General features: G+C 34.6%; 1 protein-coding gene across 7 annotated transcripts in view; it reads left to right on the top strand.

The window, feature by feature from the left end:
* Patronin (calmodulin-regulated spectrin-associated protein patronin) overlaps positions 1 to 12,825 on the top strand; it is a 172,742-nt gene extending 159,917 nt beyond the window's left edge. For all 7 annotated transcript variants that reach the window (XM_089089897.1, XM_089089898.1, XM_089089894.1 and 4 more), the window contains 3 exons: positions 678 to 779; positions 4,600 to 4,882; positions 10,362 to 12,825. In XM_089089897.1, coding sequence (XP_088946023.1) covers positions 678 to 779; positions 4,600 to 4,882; positions 10,362 to 10,506 — 530 coding nt within the window. In that variant the 3' untranslated portion in view covers positions 10,507 to 12,825. The remainder of the gene's footprint in view (positions 1 to 677; positions 780 to 4,599; positions 4,883 to 10,361) is intronic.
* Positions 12,826 to 14,686: the final 1,861 nt, after the last annotated feature.

Genomic DNA, 14,686 nt, shown 5'->3' with positions numbered 1-14,686 from the left:
CAATGCGCGAAGGGTAGGGTAGTTGCAATGTATATTTATCTAAGTGGAATATTTATTAGTTATACATATCTTGCGTAGGAATCGCAAGTATCGGTCTAGGTCATATCTAGGGGGAGTATGGGGTTTCAGCCCCCATCCCTATCCCCGAAGTTTTTTTCAAACTCGTTAAAATGTGACAAAGATGCATATAAACAAATTTGACGCATTTTTAAAGTGCTAAGAAAGCCCTTTAGGGATTTCTTAGCAGGGGCTGCATAATGTTTTTATATTTGTGTAAAATAAACCAATCTATTTTGAAGGCACACATAAATTGCGCAGAGGCATGTTTAGCTCTGTGCACTTAAACGTTATTAAGCTGCTGAGGTCAACATATGTTGCTTGTCTTCTCAGCTATATTTGCTTACAGCGGTTCTATTACCTTCTTCCAGCAAGACTGCCATTCGTATAAACCTAAGCATTATCTTCATAGCTGATGTTGTATGCCCCTCGAGCCCTTAAGTCTTTCAACGATTTTAATAGCTTCTTCCAGAAGGACTTCCATTCGTGGAAACTTAAACATCATCTTCATAGCTATTCTTGCAGCTATATCGCCGCTACATAACTGCATTATGGATCTGCAGCAGTAGCTACGGTATGTGCTACATAAATTTATTCCAATTCTGTTTTTTTTTTCTCAGGTCCAGGTTCCCTTCCCCAGGGTCTAGTCAAACAGCGAAGTAATCTGCTGATAGATGATAATGCCAGCGATGCTGGGTCTACTGCCAGTACCGAATATCTGGGTAAGAGATTTTTTTTATTTTAATTTTTTAAACCTTGGACAAGGAACAAACCGCTCCTAATTTTGTTTCTTTTGTGTGAACATACTGGACTTCGCTGGACCTACATGCAGGCATCGCTGATCGACGAAAGCACAGAAAGCATTATAATAGCGAGATGTATGCAATAACTTGGTAGTATTCAAGGAAGGTATTGCTGTTTTTTTGGCAGACCGCTAATTCTCTTGGAAGATGTAACAGATAGGATTGGGATGGATAGGGTGGGGCCTAGCCATTTTGAGGGAAAGGTCACCTATTGGAAGTGACTTTAGTATTTCTAGCCAATAAATTACTGAAAAGTCCACATTATTTACGCTTTTTTTTCATACTTAAATTAAGGGCACTTCGACTACAACATTATGTGTAGCCATAACAATCTTAATTCAAGTAATAACATCAAGGAACTGAATTAACCTTAATTACTGCTACTACTACTACTACTTACAGTAATTCACTTCAGCACCAAGGTGCCTGAGGCCAACAACTGCGCACGCTCCTCATCCACCCCAATCAATTTCAAAGCTTCACTCTTTACTGCCTCCCAAGAAGTTCCAGTTTTCTTTGAATCCTTCTGTAAGACCTCTTTCGGGACGACCATTTGGTCCTAGATGAATGACCAATAAAGAATGATCTTTGGCAATATGTCATCCTTCATCCTTAAAACGTTTCCTCAACATTACAGCCTTTCTCTTATTATAGCTTTAGAAAGGGGTATAGAACACATTTTTGAACAGCTTATTGTTTGATGCATGGTCAGTCAAATGGCTGCCCAAAACTGTCCGTGGACAACTCCTCGGGAAAACATCTAACAAATCCTTTTCCTGTCTTCCATAGTGTTCCGTTTCAGGACCATACTTGACCCCTGTCATCACTGCAGCTTCCAATATTCTAGTCTTGGTTCGTCAGATCAGATTTTGTCCCCTCAAGATTTTCTCCAGATTTTACAAATCTCACATAGGTCTTTCAGACACATATTCCATTTAGCAAAAACTCGTTTATCGGAAAAATTCTCAAAACTGGAATTTCAACAGTTTCAACAAACACGGATTTTCCTTCCTAGATTTCGTCCTGGTCCTCCTTTGGAAAATTTATCCTCTAAGGTATTTACATCCAAGGAACTGAGTATTCTTTCAAAAGGACCAAAATTTGCAATGGCTCAAACACAAGTAAATACTTCAGAAATTATTACGGGCGTGGAGTCTGCTATTTTTAGCTCTCATGGTGAAGTCGGAAATCCAGACCTACTCAGAGGTGAAATTGTAAAGAGTATTCTTGATTATAGGCCATCTTTGTTACTTTCAACTCAATCAAAGGAAGAAATTAAAATCCTCCAAAACTTAAAAAAAGACTAAAACACAGTGATTTCAAGATCGGACTAGGGAAACACGCTTGTAATTATTAATTCTGCAGATTATCAATTAAAAGTTAGCACTCTTTTAATTGATAAAAATACTTCCAAAGAAACAAAATTTGATCCCACAGACAAATACACACAGAAGTTGAGAAATGAACTAGGAATTTTAAAGGATACTAGACTAATTACCCCTCAAATGTACAGAAAATTTTATCCAAAAGGTTGTTCAGCCCCTAAGTTTTATGGTCTGCCTAAAATCCATAAGAATGATATTCCGTTACATCCAATTGCAGCATGTTATAGGTTTCCAGCTACGGGTATAGGAAGCTTCTTAGCCACAATTTTTAAGCCTCTTTTAAGCACACAGAAATCCTATATTAAAAACTCCATAGATCTTGTTGAGAAGTTAAAAAATCAAAGTACAACAGAAAATACCGTTTTATCTAGTTTTGATGCAGTTTCTATGTACACTTCATGCGATGTCCATAAATGTGAGCAGGCTTTACAAAGAAAATTAGAGGAAAATTCAGCTTGGTCGAATTACAAAACTTTGGAAATTGATACAATAATGACCCTTGTCCGTCTTTGCAACAAGTTCTCCTCGTATTTTAAATTCCGAAAAAAATTTTTTCTTCAAATAATGGGCTTATCCATGGGCACTGTCTTGTCTCCTTATTTGGCAAATTTTTACATGGGTTTAATAGAACAGTCTGCTTTGAATACTTTCCACTTAAAACACTCTATCTGGTTTCGTTTTGTTGATGATATCATTTCTGTTTGGGAACATGGACAAGACTCTCCAAGAGATTTTTTGGTACATTTGAACTCTTTTGATTCGAATCTCCAGTTTACAATGGAACTCGAAGATTCAGGTAAGCTGCCTTTCTTAGATGTTTTGATTATAAAAACTAATCCTAGTCTTGAATTCTCTATATATAGAAAGCCGACTCATAATTATCGATATCTACATTCCTCTTCCAATCACCCTCCTTCTGTGAAAAGAGGGGTAATAATCTCTTAAGTCGAAAGAGTTTTAAAAATTTGTTCCCGTAATCATATAAATTCTGAACTAAATTATGTCAAGGATATTCTTTTCTGCAGTGGTTACTTAATCAAACTCTATAAATATAATATAATAGATAGACGATTAAAAACGATAAAAGAACAAAATAGGGAGCTTGTCCCCCTTGATTCAGTTACACCGGCAATTGAGAAAAAAAACGTTCTTCGTTTTACCATACATCCCGAAACCTGGCGATAAACTTGGAAAATTTTTAAAAAAAACATAATCTTTCTGTTTCTTTTAAGACCGAACAAAAAGTTGAACACTTTTTAAACTCAGGAAAGGATAAAACGGACCCTGTACTGGGTAATTGTGTATACAGAATCTCGTGTTCTTGTCGAAAATTTTACATTGGTAGGACCCATCAACATCTAGGTGAACGTTTTCATGATCACAATATTTCAATGCAGAAGTCCCTGAGATTAAAAAATACCAATGACAACTATGATTCGGCATTGGCTTCACATATTTTCGTAAAGCTAAGCCATATAGTTCTTTTTGACGAGGCAATCTTAATATAAACTGTAAATGACATACCACAAACTTTAAAAGAGCCAATTGAGATAAAAAAATATATTAACCAAAATTTGGCAATAAATAGAGATACTGGAGATATTTCATTAAGCTCAATTTACGACAGTTTAATCTTGAAGGACTCAATCAATATTTTCACCCGAAAAAACTCAAAAGAACCTATTTGCATATCAAATGAAAACCGAAATTGTAGACCAGCTAAAACTATTGCAAGACGAAAGATCCTTGCCCAATCATCTTGGTAAATTCATTGTCATTGATTAGTGCTAGGTTTTTTATTCAGTGTCTGTTCTGCATTCGTGTAGTACAATTCGAAAAGTAAGATTTTCGTTTTTTTTTTTTCTTTTTTGTTTAGCACTGAGGACGACTTGGCGGAGGTCCTTGTCGAAATATTTGCTTATATTTTGTCATCTTCATGATTCGTTGGTTTACAAAATCCTCGTTTTTTCACCCTTTTTGATTTTATTTTTCATTTTGTTACTTTCTCTCCTCTCTGAGTTTCATTTGTCATGTATAGCCAGTGTGGTCTAAGAGTGTATTTATCCCATTTTATTCCATATATAGCCTACATACTATATATATATATATATATATATATATATATATATATATATATATATATATATATATATATATATATATATTGTCTCCGTGAAATCTAATTCTGGTTTGGTATTGACTTTGGAATTAGACATAGTTTTTCTAAAAAAAAAAAAAAGAAAAAAGAAGTGCGCAACGTGCCACTTCATTTTTAGTGCAAAGTTGCATTTTTTTTCGCTAATACCTGATGAAAAAAGTTTTAAAATTCCAACACATTTTTGAAATTATTTCAGGCCCACGACTGTTTAAACAGCCTACAGCCAAATCTAACCGCAGTATTATTTTAAACGCTGTCGAATATTGCATCTTCCCTGGAGCTGTTAATCGTCAGAGTAAACAGCAAGTTTTAGAAGAGATTGCCGCATCAGATGCCAAGCATTTCCTTGTCCTTTTCCGAGATTCCAGTTCTCAGTTCCGTGCTCTTTATGAATACTTCCCAGAATCAGAAGAAGTACTCAAACTATGGGGAAATGGACCCAAACAAGTGACAGGGAATATGTTCGACAAATTTTTTAAGTAAGTAAAAACTTTTCTTGTTTAGGGCAGGGGTTCCCAAAAAAGGGATCTCCATCCCTGGAATATAAAAAAGGGTGGGATTACAATTACGAATGACAAGAAAATTGCTATTAAAGAAATCTGTTATCAATGGAGTTTCAATGCATCATGCTAAAGGCCCCATTTACAATGAGGTTTTAGTAGCACCCCGATTTATGTAGCTTTAATTTGAGCCAATCCGATTTTTCATCGGATTTTGTAACTGGCTGAAAAAAATATCTATGAAACCTTCCGATTGGCTCATATTAGCGCTAGCTTGGGAGCGGTCCCTAATTTTTTTTTTTGTAGCGGTGTCGTTTTGTACATTTTGTAAAATGGGAAAAAACCCCAACTTATACGCTATTTACCGCCCGATTGCAGTGTCAGGAACTTTAAGTAAAGTATTAGAACGCATACTACTTTCTGAAATGATGTTTGAATGTAAAGTTGGAAGATGTCCGTTCGGTTTTCGTATACGGATGAGTTGTGCGTTTGTACGCAGTCTAATGAGAAAAATCATTACAAAAACTCACGCTCGGTTTCTGCCGTTATTTCTATGTAATGTCTATATCGCCGCCGCATTTGATTTGGTTGCGCACTCTCAGCTCTCCCTAACTCTCCTGGACCAAGGAGTTAACCCTTATATAGTAGCCCTCTTGTCACTCTTGTATAGTTCAGTTCGCATTTATCGGATGGAAGACTATCTTCGCCCATAGGCCTTTTAATCGGTGTTAGACAGGGATCGGTTCTGAGTTCCCTGCTCTGATCCACACTATTACAAACAGAGCTTTGTATCTTTTGATCCGACCCTTATATGCTATGCCGATAACTTACTTATGATAAGCAGCGATGTACATGCGCTTCAAATGAATATTTGTTTAATTTTAGGTGGGTAAAAATTTTTCTAACACCAAATTTATTTTAATTAAAAAAAAAAAAAAAAAAAAAACACGCTTGTAAATATTTTTAGAAGCGCAGACACGGAAAAAAAAAAACCCACCAACTCTTGAATTAACTTACCGGCGTTTAATTTCAATCCACTTCCTGCTTTTTAACTTTTGTTATTGCCAAAAATAAGTAAAAAGAACGACACTTTCTAGATTATAGCATGTAAACAATTGAAATCAGCTATTAATTGTTGCCCGAGCATGCTTTCTTAAATTTGCATTTGGAAAATGTCAACGCATGCGAATTTGCGTTTTTCCAAAAAAGGACTGATAAAGAATCGTCCGTAATCCACAAAGAAACTGTATATGGAACTGTCCGTGTTTTGGAACTAAGGGTTAGTAAAATCTCATTGAGAAGGGGTCTTTATCTAGGCAGCCAGCTCAGCCCACTGCTCCTCAATGACTCACCAACAATGGCACCAATTCTTGAAAATATAGGGGGAGGCGGCAAGGATTCCTTTTCACTTTAATACCGATTCAAGAAAAGGTATTTTTTCAAGCTAATGGGCACCACTTCTCACCAACGAATTTTGATGACAACTTTAACTTTCAAGCACTGGCTCATAGCTCGTAGCTTATTTCCCTCTGAAATAAGCAATCTTGCGACAACCCTGCATCTATAACCTGTGCCAAAAGGACAAGACACTTGAATCATTGAGCTCATTAGTTTTAGATTTATCCATTCACCGGTCCATAATTACTATATTGCTCAAATTTTTTCTTGAAGAAGGATCGAAACTTGCTTAAAAAATAGGAGATTTGTCCCTTTTTCGGCAATTTTCAACTAATACTCAACTTCTTGTCAGTAAAAAAAACCCGGTACATAGGGGGGTTTCTCGGCCGGGCCAGGGGGGGGGCCGCGGCCCCTCCCCCTGTAGTTCTGATATATTGCTTGAAAAATCGAAAATTGCTTAAAAAATATGAAATTTGTCCCTTTTTTAAGCAGTTTTAAAAAAAAAATCACAATATTTTCAGTCTAAAAAACTAGGTACATAGTGGCGGTTATAGGCCTGGGCACGGGCGCAGCTTTCCCCCCCCCCCCCTCAACAGTTTTTCTGACATTGAGTTCCTTTATTTTATATTTTTATACTCCTATGGTTTACCTTGCCCTCCCCTTCCCCAGATTATGAAGCCTAAAACCGTTGCTGCAGGTACACCGAATTCTAGAAATGTAGTACGGATAGAAGAGAGCTTCAGCTATGGAAATGACAACAAAATTGCCGTCTTACGTTGATACACCAAAACCGTAGTTGAGCAGAAAAATAGTATGTAAAAACTTGGACAGGGAACAAATGTGTTGTGGCAAAAGTTGTTCAGCCTATTCTGGTTGTGTAATAAAGTTGGAGGAAGTGCTCAGGAACAGGTTGAGAGTTACTTCACTATTCAGCATTGATTTATATTCGTGTTCCTATTCCTGCAAAGTTAGTAAATATTCAAGTTACTCCAGTTGATTTCAAGGTAACTAAATTCATTTCGCGTTGGTATATAGTGTAAACGAACGGAAAATGGCTGTTCAACGATTCTTCGGAACAGCTTTCCACAAACTTCCAATTTGCAATGGAAAGTGGCCCTCCCCTTTGAAAAAAGGCGAAAAATGATGCATTATTTTATTTAGAGTATAAACAGTTTATATTTCATATAGATATTTTATAATATTATTTCTTCTTTATAATTATAGTGTATCATCATAATACTCTTTAAAATTTTAATATTAGTTTAAAAGTTGAAAACCTAAAAATAAATTTTATATCAAACTAAACTCCAGCAAAAAAAATAATCTCGCAAAATAATATTGTGTTTGTCTTTTGTAATTTTCGCTTAAATATTTGATCTGGGGCTCTAACCTTATTAGGAAAATTTTGGGGGACTGGAAAGGAAGGGGGTGGTATCCAGATATTTTACCCAGAAATTAAATATGTAGCGATTATTTTCTTATTTGATCAAAATTGAAGGTTTTCGCCTCAGAAATGTAATAGATAGGGTTTGAGTGCTCACAATAAGATGCATGAGTTTCTTGTCACCCGCTAATACTTCGTCTCATTTAGCTGTTTGATACTTTCTTGCAACCCTACAACTTTCTTCAAGGCCTAAACATTACTGTTCAGCTATTTTTGGCTGGGACGTTTTGAAGTTAATGATAAAGATCTAAAACTTGCGATAGCAAAGAGTAATTTGCAGTTATGAAAACAAGGAGGAAAATAGAAAGGGAAAAAAGAAGAAATAGAAAAGAGAAAATAGGCGAATTCCAAAATACACAAATAAATATTTGAATTAACATAAGATATGCATTGTTTGTGCATCAAATTTTCTTCTAAACAGTATATTCAAATAACCTGTATTTCCATGTTCCTTTCTTTCTCACTATCATTATACACATCTTTTCATATATATGGATTGCTTGACGTATGATATATTGATATGTTGCTTTTTCTGACTGACTCTCCAGAAGAATTGGTCAGTATTTGTTTGATTGTGTAACTTATCATGCTCCGACTCTTAATTCACGAGTTAATCTTAACGAGCTGATCTGATTAATTAATTAAATTAATTGATAAACTTATGAACTACTTAAAATTTATTAAAGTTACTACATCAAACCGGAACATAACAGGTAAGAACTTTGTCATCTGTTTAAATTTATATATATATATATATATATATATATATATATATATATATATATATATATATATATATATATATATATATATATATAAACTAAATGACTGTGCAATTTATTGTTAATTTTGCTCCATCTTCTGATTATATTGGAAAAATTGGACTGTTTTGAAATATTACCCAGGCAATATCGGAGGAGTTTGTGGCAATATATTTCGTTTGGTACCGTTTGCTACGGCAGTGAATGGCTGTCCATTTAATTTTGTTCACCCTAGTGCCTCGTCCTTTCTTTTTTCTTTCGTTGGTTTATACTCCGTTTGTGTTTTCCTTTTGCTGTAGACGGGTTACAAATAAATAAAGAATTACTTAAATATGGGGAAAGCCTTTCTTGCCTCAAATCTATGAAGTGCGAGTCTATGATCTTATCGTCGGTTGCTTATTTAATTAATCTAGCTGTAATTGCGCTAACATTGTAGTTGCTGCAATTTTAAATTTAATGATGATATATTCTCTTTTTGTAAGAGTAAAATAAATTTTATGCTGCTTATTCTCAATCTTGGTTTCAATTTCTCTTTGATAATATATTGCGTACATAACTAATAATTCCACCTTTTATTGAATGTCCGTTGTTTTAAACATTTTGTTTTAAGTAAAGGAGTAAAAAAATCCATGATAGAACAATTTCCTTGTTTCCGATATTTATGCATATCGGAGTAAACGAATCATTTATTGAGAGTGATCTGAATTCAAGACCAGCGGATGAAAGTGTCGTGTAATTGTTTTAACGTCTCTTGTCATATTTAGACTAGTTGATATGATTATCTACTATATATTTCTAATTCACTGATGATTATTTGGTTTAATTTTTTACCCAATTGCGGCTTGATGCAACGATGCTCATATTGCTTATGTTTGTTCAGTACTTGGGAGTTTAAAAAGTAAAATATGTTACGTAGCTGCAGGGCAGTCTATAATTGAGTCTTTGGTTCTCGTCTTTGTAATTTGTTCGATGTGTCTTTTTTTTGTTTTTTTGTTGGTGTTTTTTCTTTTTTAGTGATACTCCGTCTTTTGTACCTTTTTTAAAGGATAATAAATAAATAATAATAATATTAATAATAAGCAGAAAAATAAATAACACGGAATTCAAGTGATTTCATCGCCGGAATTTTTGCTACTATGTAGGGTCTAATGGGGAAAATGGGGTGTAATGTCAGATTGTAGTATTCCCTTATTGTAGATAAGTTCCTACTTGGATTAGTTCCCATTAGCCTCCTTTTCCCCCACCATCATCACTCATGCAATAGTTCCAGTTCCATAATATATGTTAACAAGGGTATATTTTATGCGCAATGTTTTAAAAAGCACCCTCGTTTAACTGAAGAATAACCTTTATAGCCATTATTTGCCTTCAGGCTAATATTTTAGCCTATATTTTCGCAATTATTCGCCAAGGTGAGGAAATGGAGGCAATCATCCAAACTTATCTGGAAGAGATGCTTATATTGTCTAGAGATGCTTATCTCATCATTATTTTTCGATTTCTTAACTCGTAGAATATGAAAATAGTATTCCAGCGGTATCTTCCTTATCATCCAATATTCTAGCCTTCACTTGCATTTCTTATTTCGTCAAGTCTATTCATTGTCTTCTCCACTTTCCCTATTTTCTCTTGTTTTCTTATATTCTATTACTCAAAAATTATTTTTCTTTTGCCAAAATTTAAGCTGTGTCTCTAATACTCCTAGCTCCATTTCTAACGTCCCTTCTTAAAACTCTCGGCTACTCTATGTTCGGAGGTGTAGAAATTACCTTTATACTGCACGCTGATGGACTACTCAAAACATCCCCTGTCAACTGTCCTGTAAACATTACTAACTTTACTGTTTTCCTTTCAGATACAATTCGGGTGGCAAGTGCTTTACACCAGTTCATACAAAAACCTTAACGGTCACAATTGACGCCTTTACCATTCACAGCAGTTTGTGGAGTGGGAAGAAGACCCCTTTACCCAATAGAAAGGATATGACTTTAGTGATATAATTTTTTTTCTCTTCAGATTACCCCCTCCCCCTCGTCAACTAATGCATACGAGTTGATTAACCGATTTACTCAATGTTGCTGCTATTGTAATTCTTTTCTCGTTAATGTCCTTTTTCGCTTAGTCAAAGAAGGCATTTCTGCTAAAGTTTGATATTTTAGGATTATGAAGAATGAAGAGTTGGTATATCCTTACCTCCTTGGCTACAAAATCTATTCGTAGTCATACAAAGTTGATACTGCCATGAAAAGGGATGCAGGAATGCGTTTTTTAATTTTGTGACAGTTTTCCCTTGCGTGTTTTGGTTGCATATTTTTTAAGCAGTTTTCATAACTATTGATTCGAGATAATACGCACCCAATAATCCATACCCAATCGATACTTGTAAAGTTGTACTAATTTTTTGCTTATTCACCTACTTTACTTACTTTAATATTTGTACTTAATATTCGGTATGCTTAGCAATGTGAATTTCAGACGGTTGAAATTTATTATATCAGCATTAAAATAGAATTGCTTACTTGCACTGATTAAAAAAAAACTGTAGATCCTCTTGTGTGTTTGAACATCTTATAGAGACTGAACCTTTTTGTCAGACCTGGGCTCAAGTATTTTTTAAGGGGGGGGGGCTCCTTTGAGTGTTTAACGTTTTGAACATTGTCCATAATGAACCACATAAAGATTTTTGCTCTATGATTGGTGAATTTAAGTTAAAACCAGCAATGGATTTTCATGGTTGAATTGACTTATGAATTATTTATGTGTTAACTGGAAAATTAAACAATAATTAGTAAAAAATTACTTTTCTTGGCAAATATTTTAAACTCGTTGAATATGATGATGATGATAAGATATTTTTTTCGGTCAATCCATCATTAAGCATGTTAACTGAGATTTATAAGTTTAAATTTCACAGAAATTGTCGTCAAATTCAATATTTGAAATATTCAGTTTGGCGAAGTTAAAATCTCGAGTTTAACTAGTCCAACTTGAAGAACGCTCTCAATGAGCATTAATTGAAAAAAAAAATTCTTGGCCAAAATGATATGAAATGTGGTTGTTCTTAGGTGAAAAAAAAAAGTTCTTTATATTCGATTATATTTAAAAGAGGAAAAAGTTCATAGTCTTTGTCCCTACGCTTTGTGTTTTCGCCTCCAAAGTCTTATTCTGGTCGTATGGTCTTCTACAACGACCTTTGCTTACCACCAGTTTTTTTTTCTATGCTAATTAATTGACATTTGAAAGACAGATGTATGTATGTAAAGGTCTTTGAACATCCTGTATCCGAAACCTTTTTTCTTCTCAATTACTACGATTTTCCTACAATTTTTGTTATGCTGTCTTTGCGATTCTATATTACCTCTTATTGGTTGTGTTCAACCTTTTCTATCTCGATGTATTTAGCGGTCTTTGGCTGTAGTAAACTTTTCCACTGACCCTAGACGAGGTAAAGCTCCGTGCGGGTTAACCCTCGCCATATTTTTCACCATCATCATTAGCGTTTGAATTTGCCATTGGACTCGCCATGTTGAGTTAAAGGGAGGTTCATCCCTATGAAGATTGACTGTTTGTGCAGATGCTAGGCTTCAGCAAAGGACAGTGTCGATGCTGACATGTGTAGTCTATTTCATACATAAAATTCCCCTTCCGGTAGGCAAGTTAGCAATAAAAGTATAAAAATGAATAAAAATAAAAAGTATAAATAACAATAAAAAAAAGATTACAATGAAATGTAAACAGTATTGATGTTAATCATGAGGGTGAATAAAAGGAATTAGTATGCATGGTGGTGTTGACTTGAAGTTTGTCAATCACCAATAAAAAAAAGGGAAGTTATATTATTATTCCAGAAACAACCAATAAAAATTTGCCACATAATTCCCAAGATAGGGAACCGCAAATTATTTTATATTTATCCTCAGCAAAGGATTCTAATATAAAAAATGCTAGTCTGTGGAACATCCTCAAAATATGGACAAATTCAATCAACGTTCTCCTGGTTTGTGTATATTTTGCAGTTATGCCCTTTGACTCAGCGATTTTTTCTTATTTCCAGTGAAAGGATTAAGCAAAAGAACAAAACTAGTGATTAGACGTGTTGTGTAAAAATTAATTTAATCTGTAGGAGATAATGCTTTTTTTAAGAAAACATTCCGCATAGTGATATAATTTGTGCCACGATATGTTTATTTGGCGTCTAATTGGTTGTTCAGCTATAGTTCTGTAATTAATTTTTATCTCTTTTATAACAGTGATGTAATTTTGAAACTTCTAACTTGTTAAAAAGAACATTTTAGGTCAAATAAACAGTCGCTATTATTGTTGCCCTCGTTTTTTATTGTTTATGTTGCTTATGAACAAACTTTTGTAGTTCTAATTCAAAAGCAGACGAATAGTACTAATGTACCTTTCGTCGTACTTTTTATTTGGTCTACAGTGCTATGTTGCTGTCCATGTTTGTTTATTACTTATTACCTGTTCCGTTTACCCAAACACTTTGAAAACTATAGGTGTCCCTGTTCGCCTGCGAGTCCAGAGGACTTGTCGGTCATGTGTCAATCCTAAAACACGGTAGTTTGCCTCAAACTCTAAGCGGGCTCATAGCTTTTCATAGATTATTTGAATTACTCTTATTCCATGATTATTTACCTTAGTTCTGCCCTAGGATGGATGATAGGCTATTAATCAGCAAGTGGAATGACATCATTTTATACAATTCTGAAAAAGGCTTATGCCAGCTTTGCCTCTCACTCAGATTATTTTTCTTGGCTTTTTCTCCAATTAGTCATGGCTTGATGGCAACTTGATTTTAATTCAAAAATCGACGATTTAATTCAAAATTGACAAAACTTGGTAGTGCTAATTCAAAAACAGACGAATAGTACTAATGTACCTTTGTGGTACCTTTTTATTTTGGCTATATGGGGTATTTTTATTTTTTGCTACAGGGTTATTATTGTCCTGGTTTATTTACTATTTATTTGTCTAATTGACAAAACTTGGTAGTGCTAATTCAAAAGTAGCCGAATTCTACTAATGCACCTTTTGTGGTACTTTTTATTTGGGTCATATGGGCTATTTTTATTTAGGTTACACGGCTATTATTGGCCTCATTAGTTTATTGTCTATTTAGATTATGGACAAAATTTAGTTGTGCTAATTTAAATGCAGGCGAGTAGTACGAATGTACTTTTGTTTCGACATTTTTATCAGATTACCCGATCGGCGGCTACGTTTTTTATGTACTTAGCAACCACTGCTAAAAACTTGTAGCAGCAATCACTCTTCTGAGAACAACATAGCTACGCACATTTCTCCTCCGCCCCAATCTGTTTGCAACTTAACTCTTTACACCCCTCCCATCAAGTTCCTATTTTCTTTAAATCGTTCCTTATGTACTATTCCACGCCATTCGAAAAGATTTGGCCCAAGAGAGATTGCCAAAAATACGATCATTGGCAATGTTTCAACCTTCGTCCATAAATGCTAGACTTTTCCTTCATCAGAGCCCTAAAAAGTGTCCTACGGCATTGATCGTCCGTTACTGGTGGAGAAGTTGAATTTGAATTCATTTACATCAAATGGGGCCGAAAATTGTACATTTGTACATTTATTCTTTTATAGTGGTAACGAAAAAACGCTCAAATGCCAACTCTGTTGAAAAGGCGTTACTGTATAACATAAAATTTTACGAGAAAGAAAAGAAACTGAGAAATTAGTTTTTTTTTGTTTTTTTTTTAGACCCGAGATACAGCATAGCTGATCTTAGAATCAGAAGCTCCTATTACAAGTCATTTCCGCGAACGAAGAACGCAACAAATATTATCATTACCCAAAAGGGAGTGAATCGAAATAGTTGGCTCAGCCTGCATAGTTTATGGATGTCAATAGCTGACTTAGGTAAAAGAAATATAGGTAGGTTTGTGACCAAAATTTCGAGGGAAAAGAAGGCGAGGTATTCTAACTACGGAAAGGGTCTTTTTTAGCTGTATATAAAGCCACCATTATTTATATCATAATTCTCTTAAAGATTGGGGGATGACTCACACCTATTAATACCTCTTGAGTATGGCATTGATAGCGAGCCATGAATTTTCTAAAATCGAAAGACATCAATTCCTAATAGGATTTTTCTCACATCAGTTTTACTCAACTTTGAGCGTTATTAATTACTTAGGTCCC

This window comes from Artemia sp. Qi Xiang Cuo, chromosome 5 (assembly GCF_049724085.1).
Source record: "Artemia sp. Qi Xiang Cuo chromosome 5, ASM4972408v1, whole genome shotgun sequence".
In the NCBI taxonomy this organism is placed as follows: domain Eukaryota; kingdom Metazoa; phylum Arthropoda; class Branchiopoda; order Anostraca; family Artemiidae; genus Artemia; species Artemia sp. Qi Xiang Cuo.
Note: the sequence above shows the minus strand (reverse complement) of the source record. Positions and strands in the feature narration are given on the sequence as shown.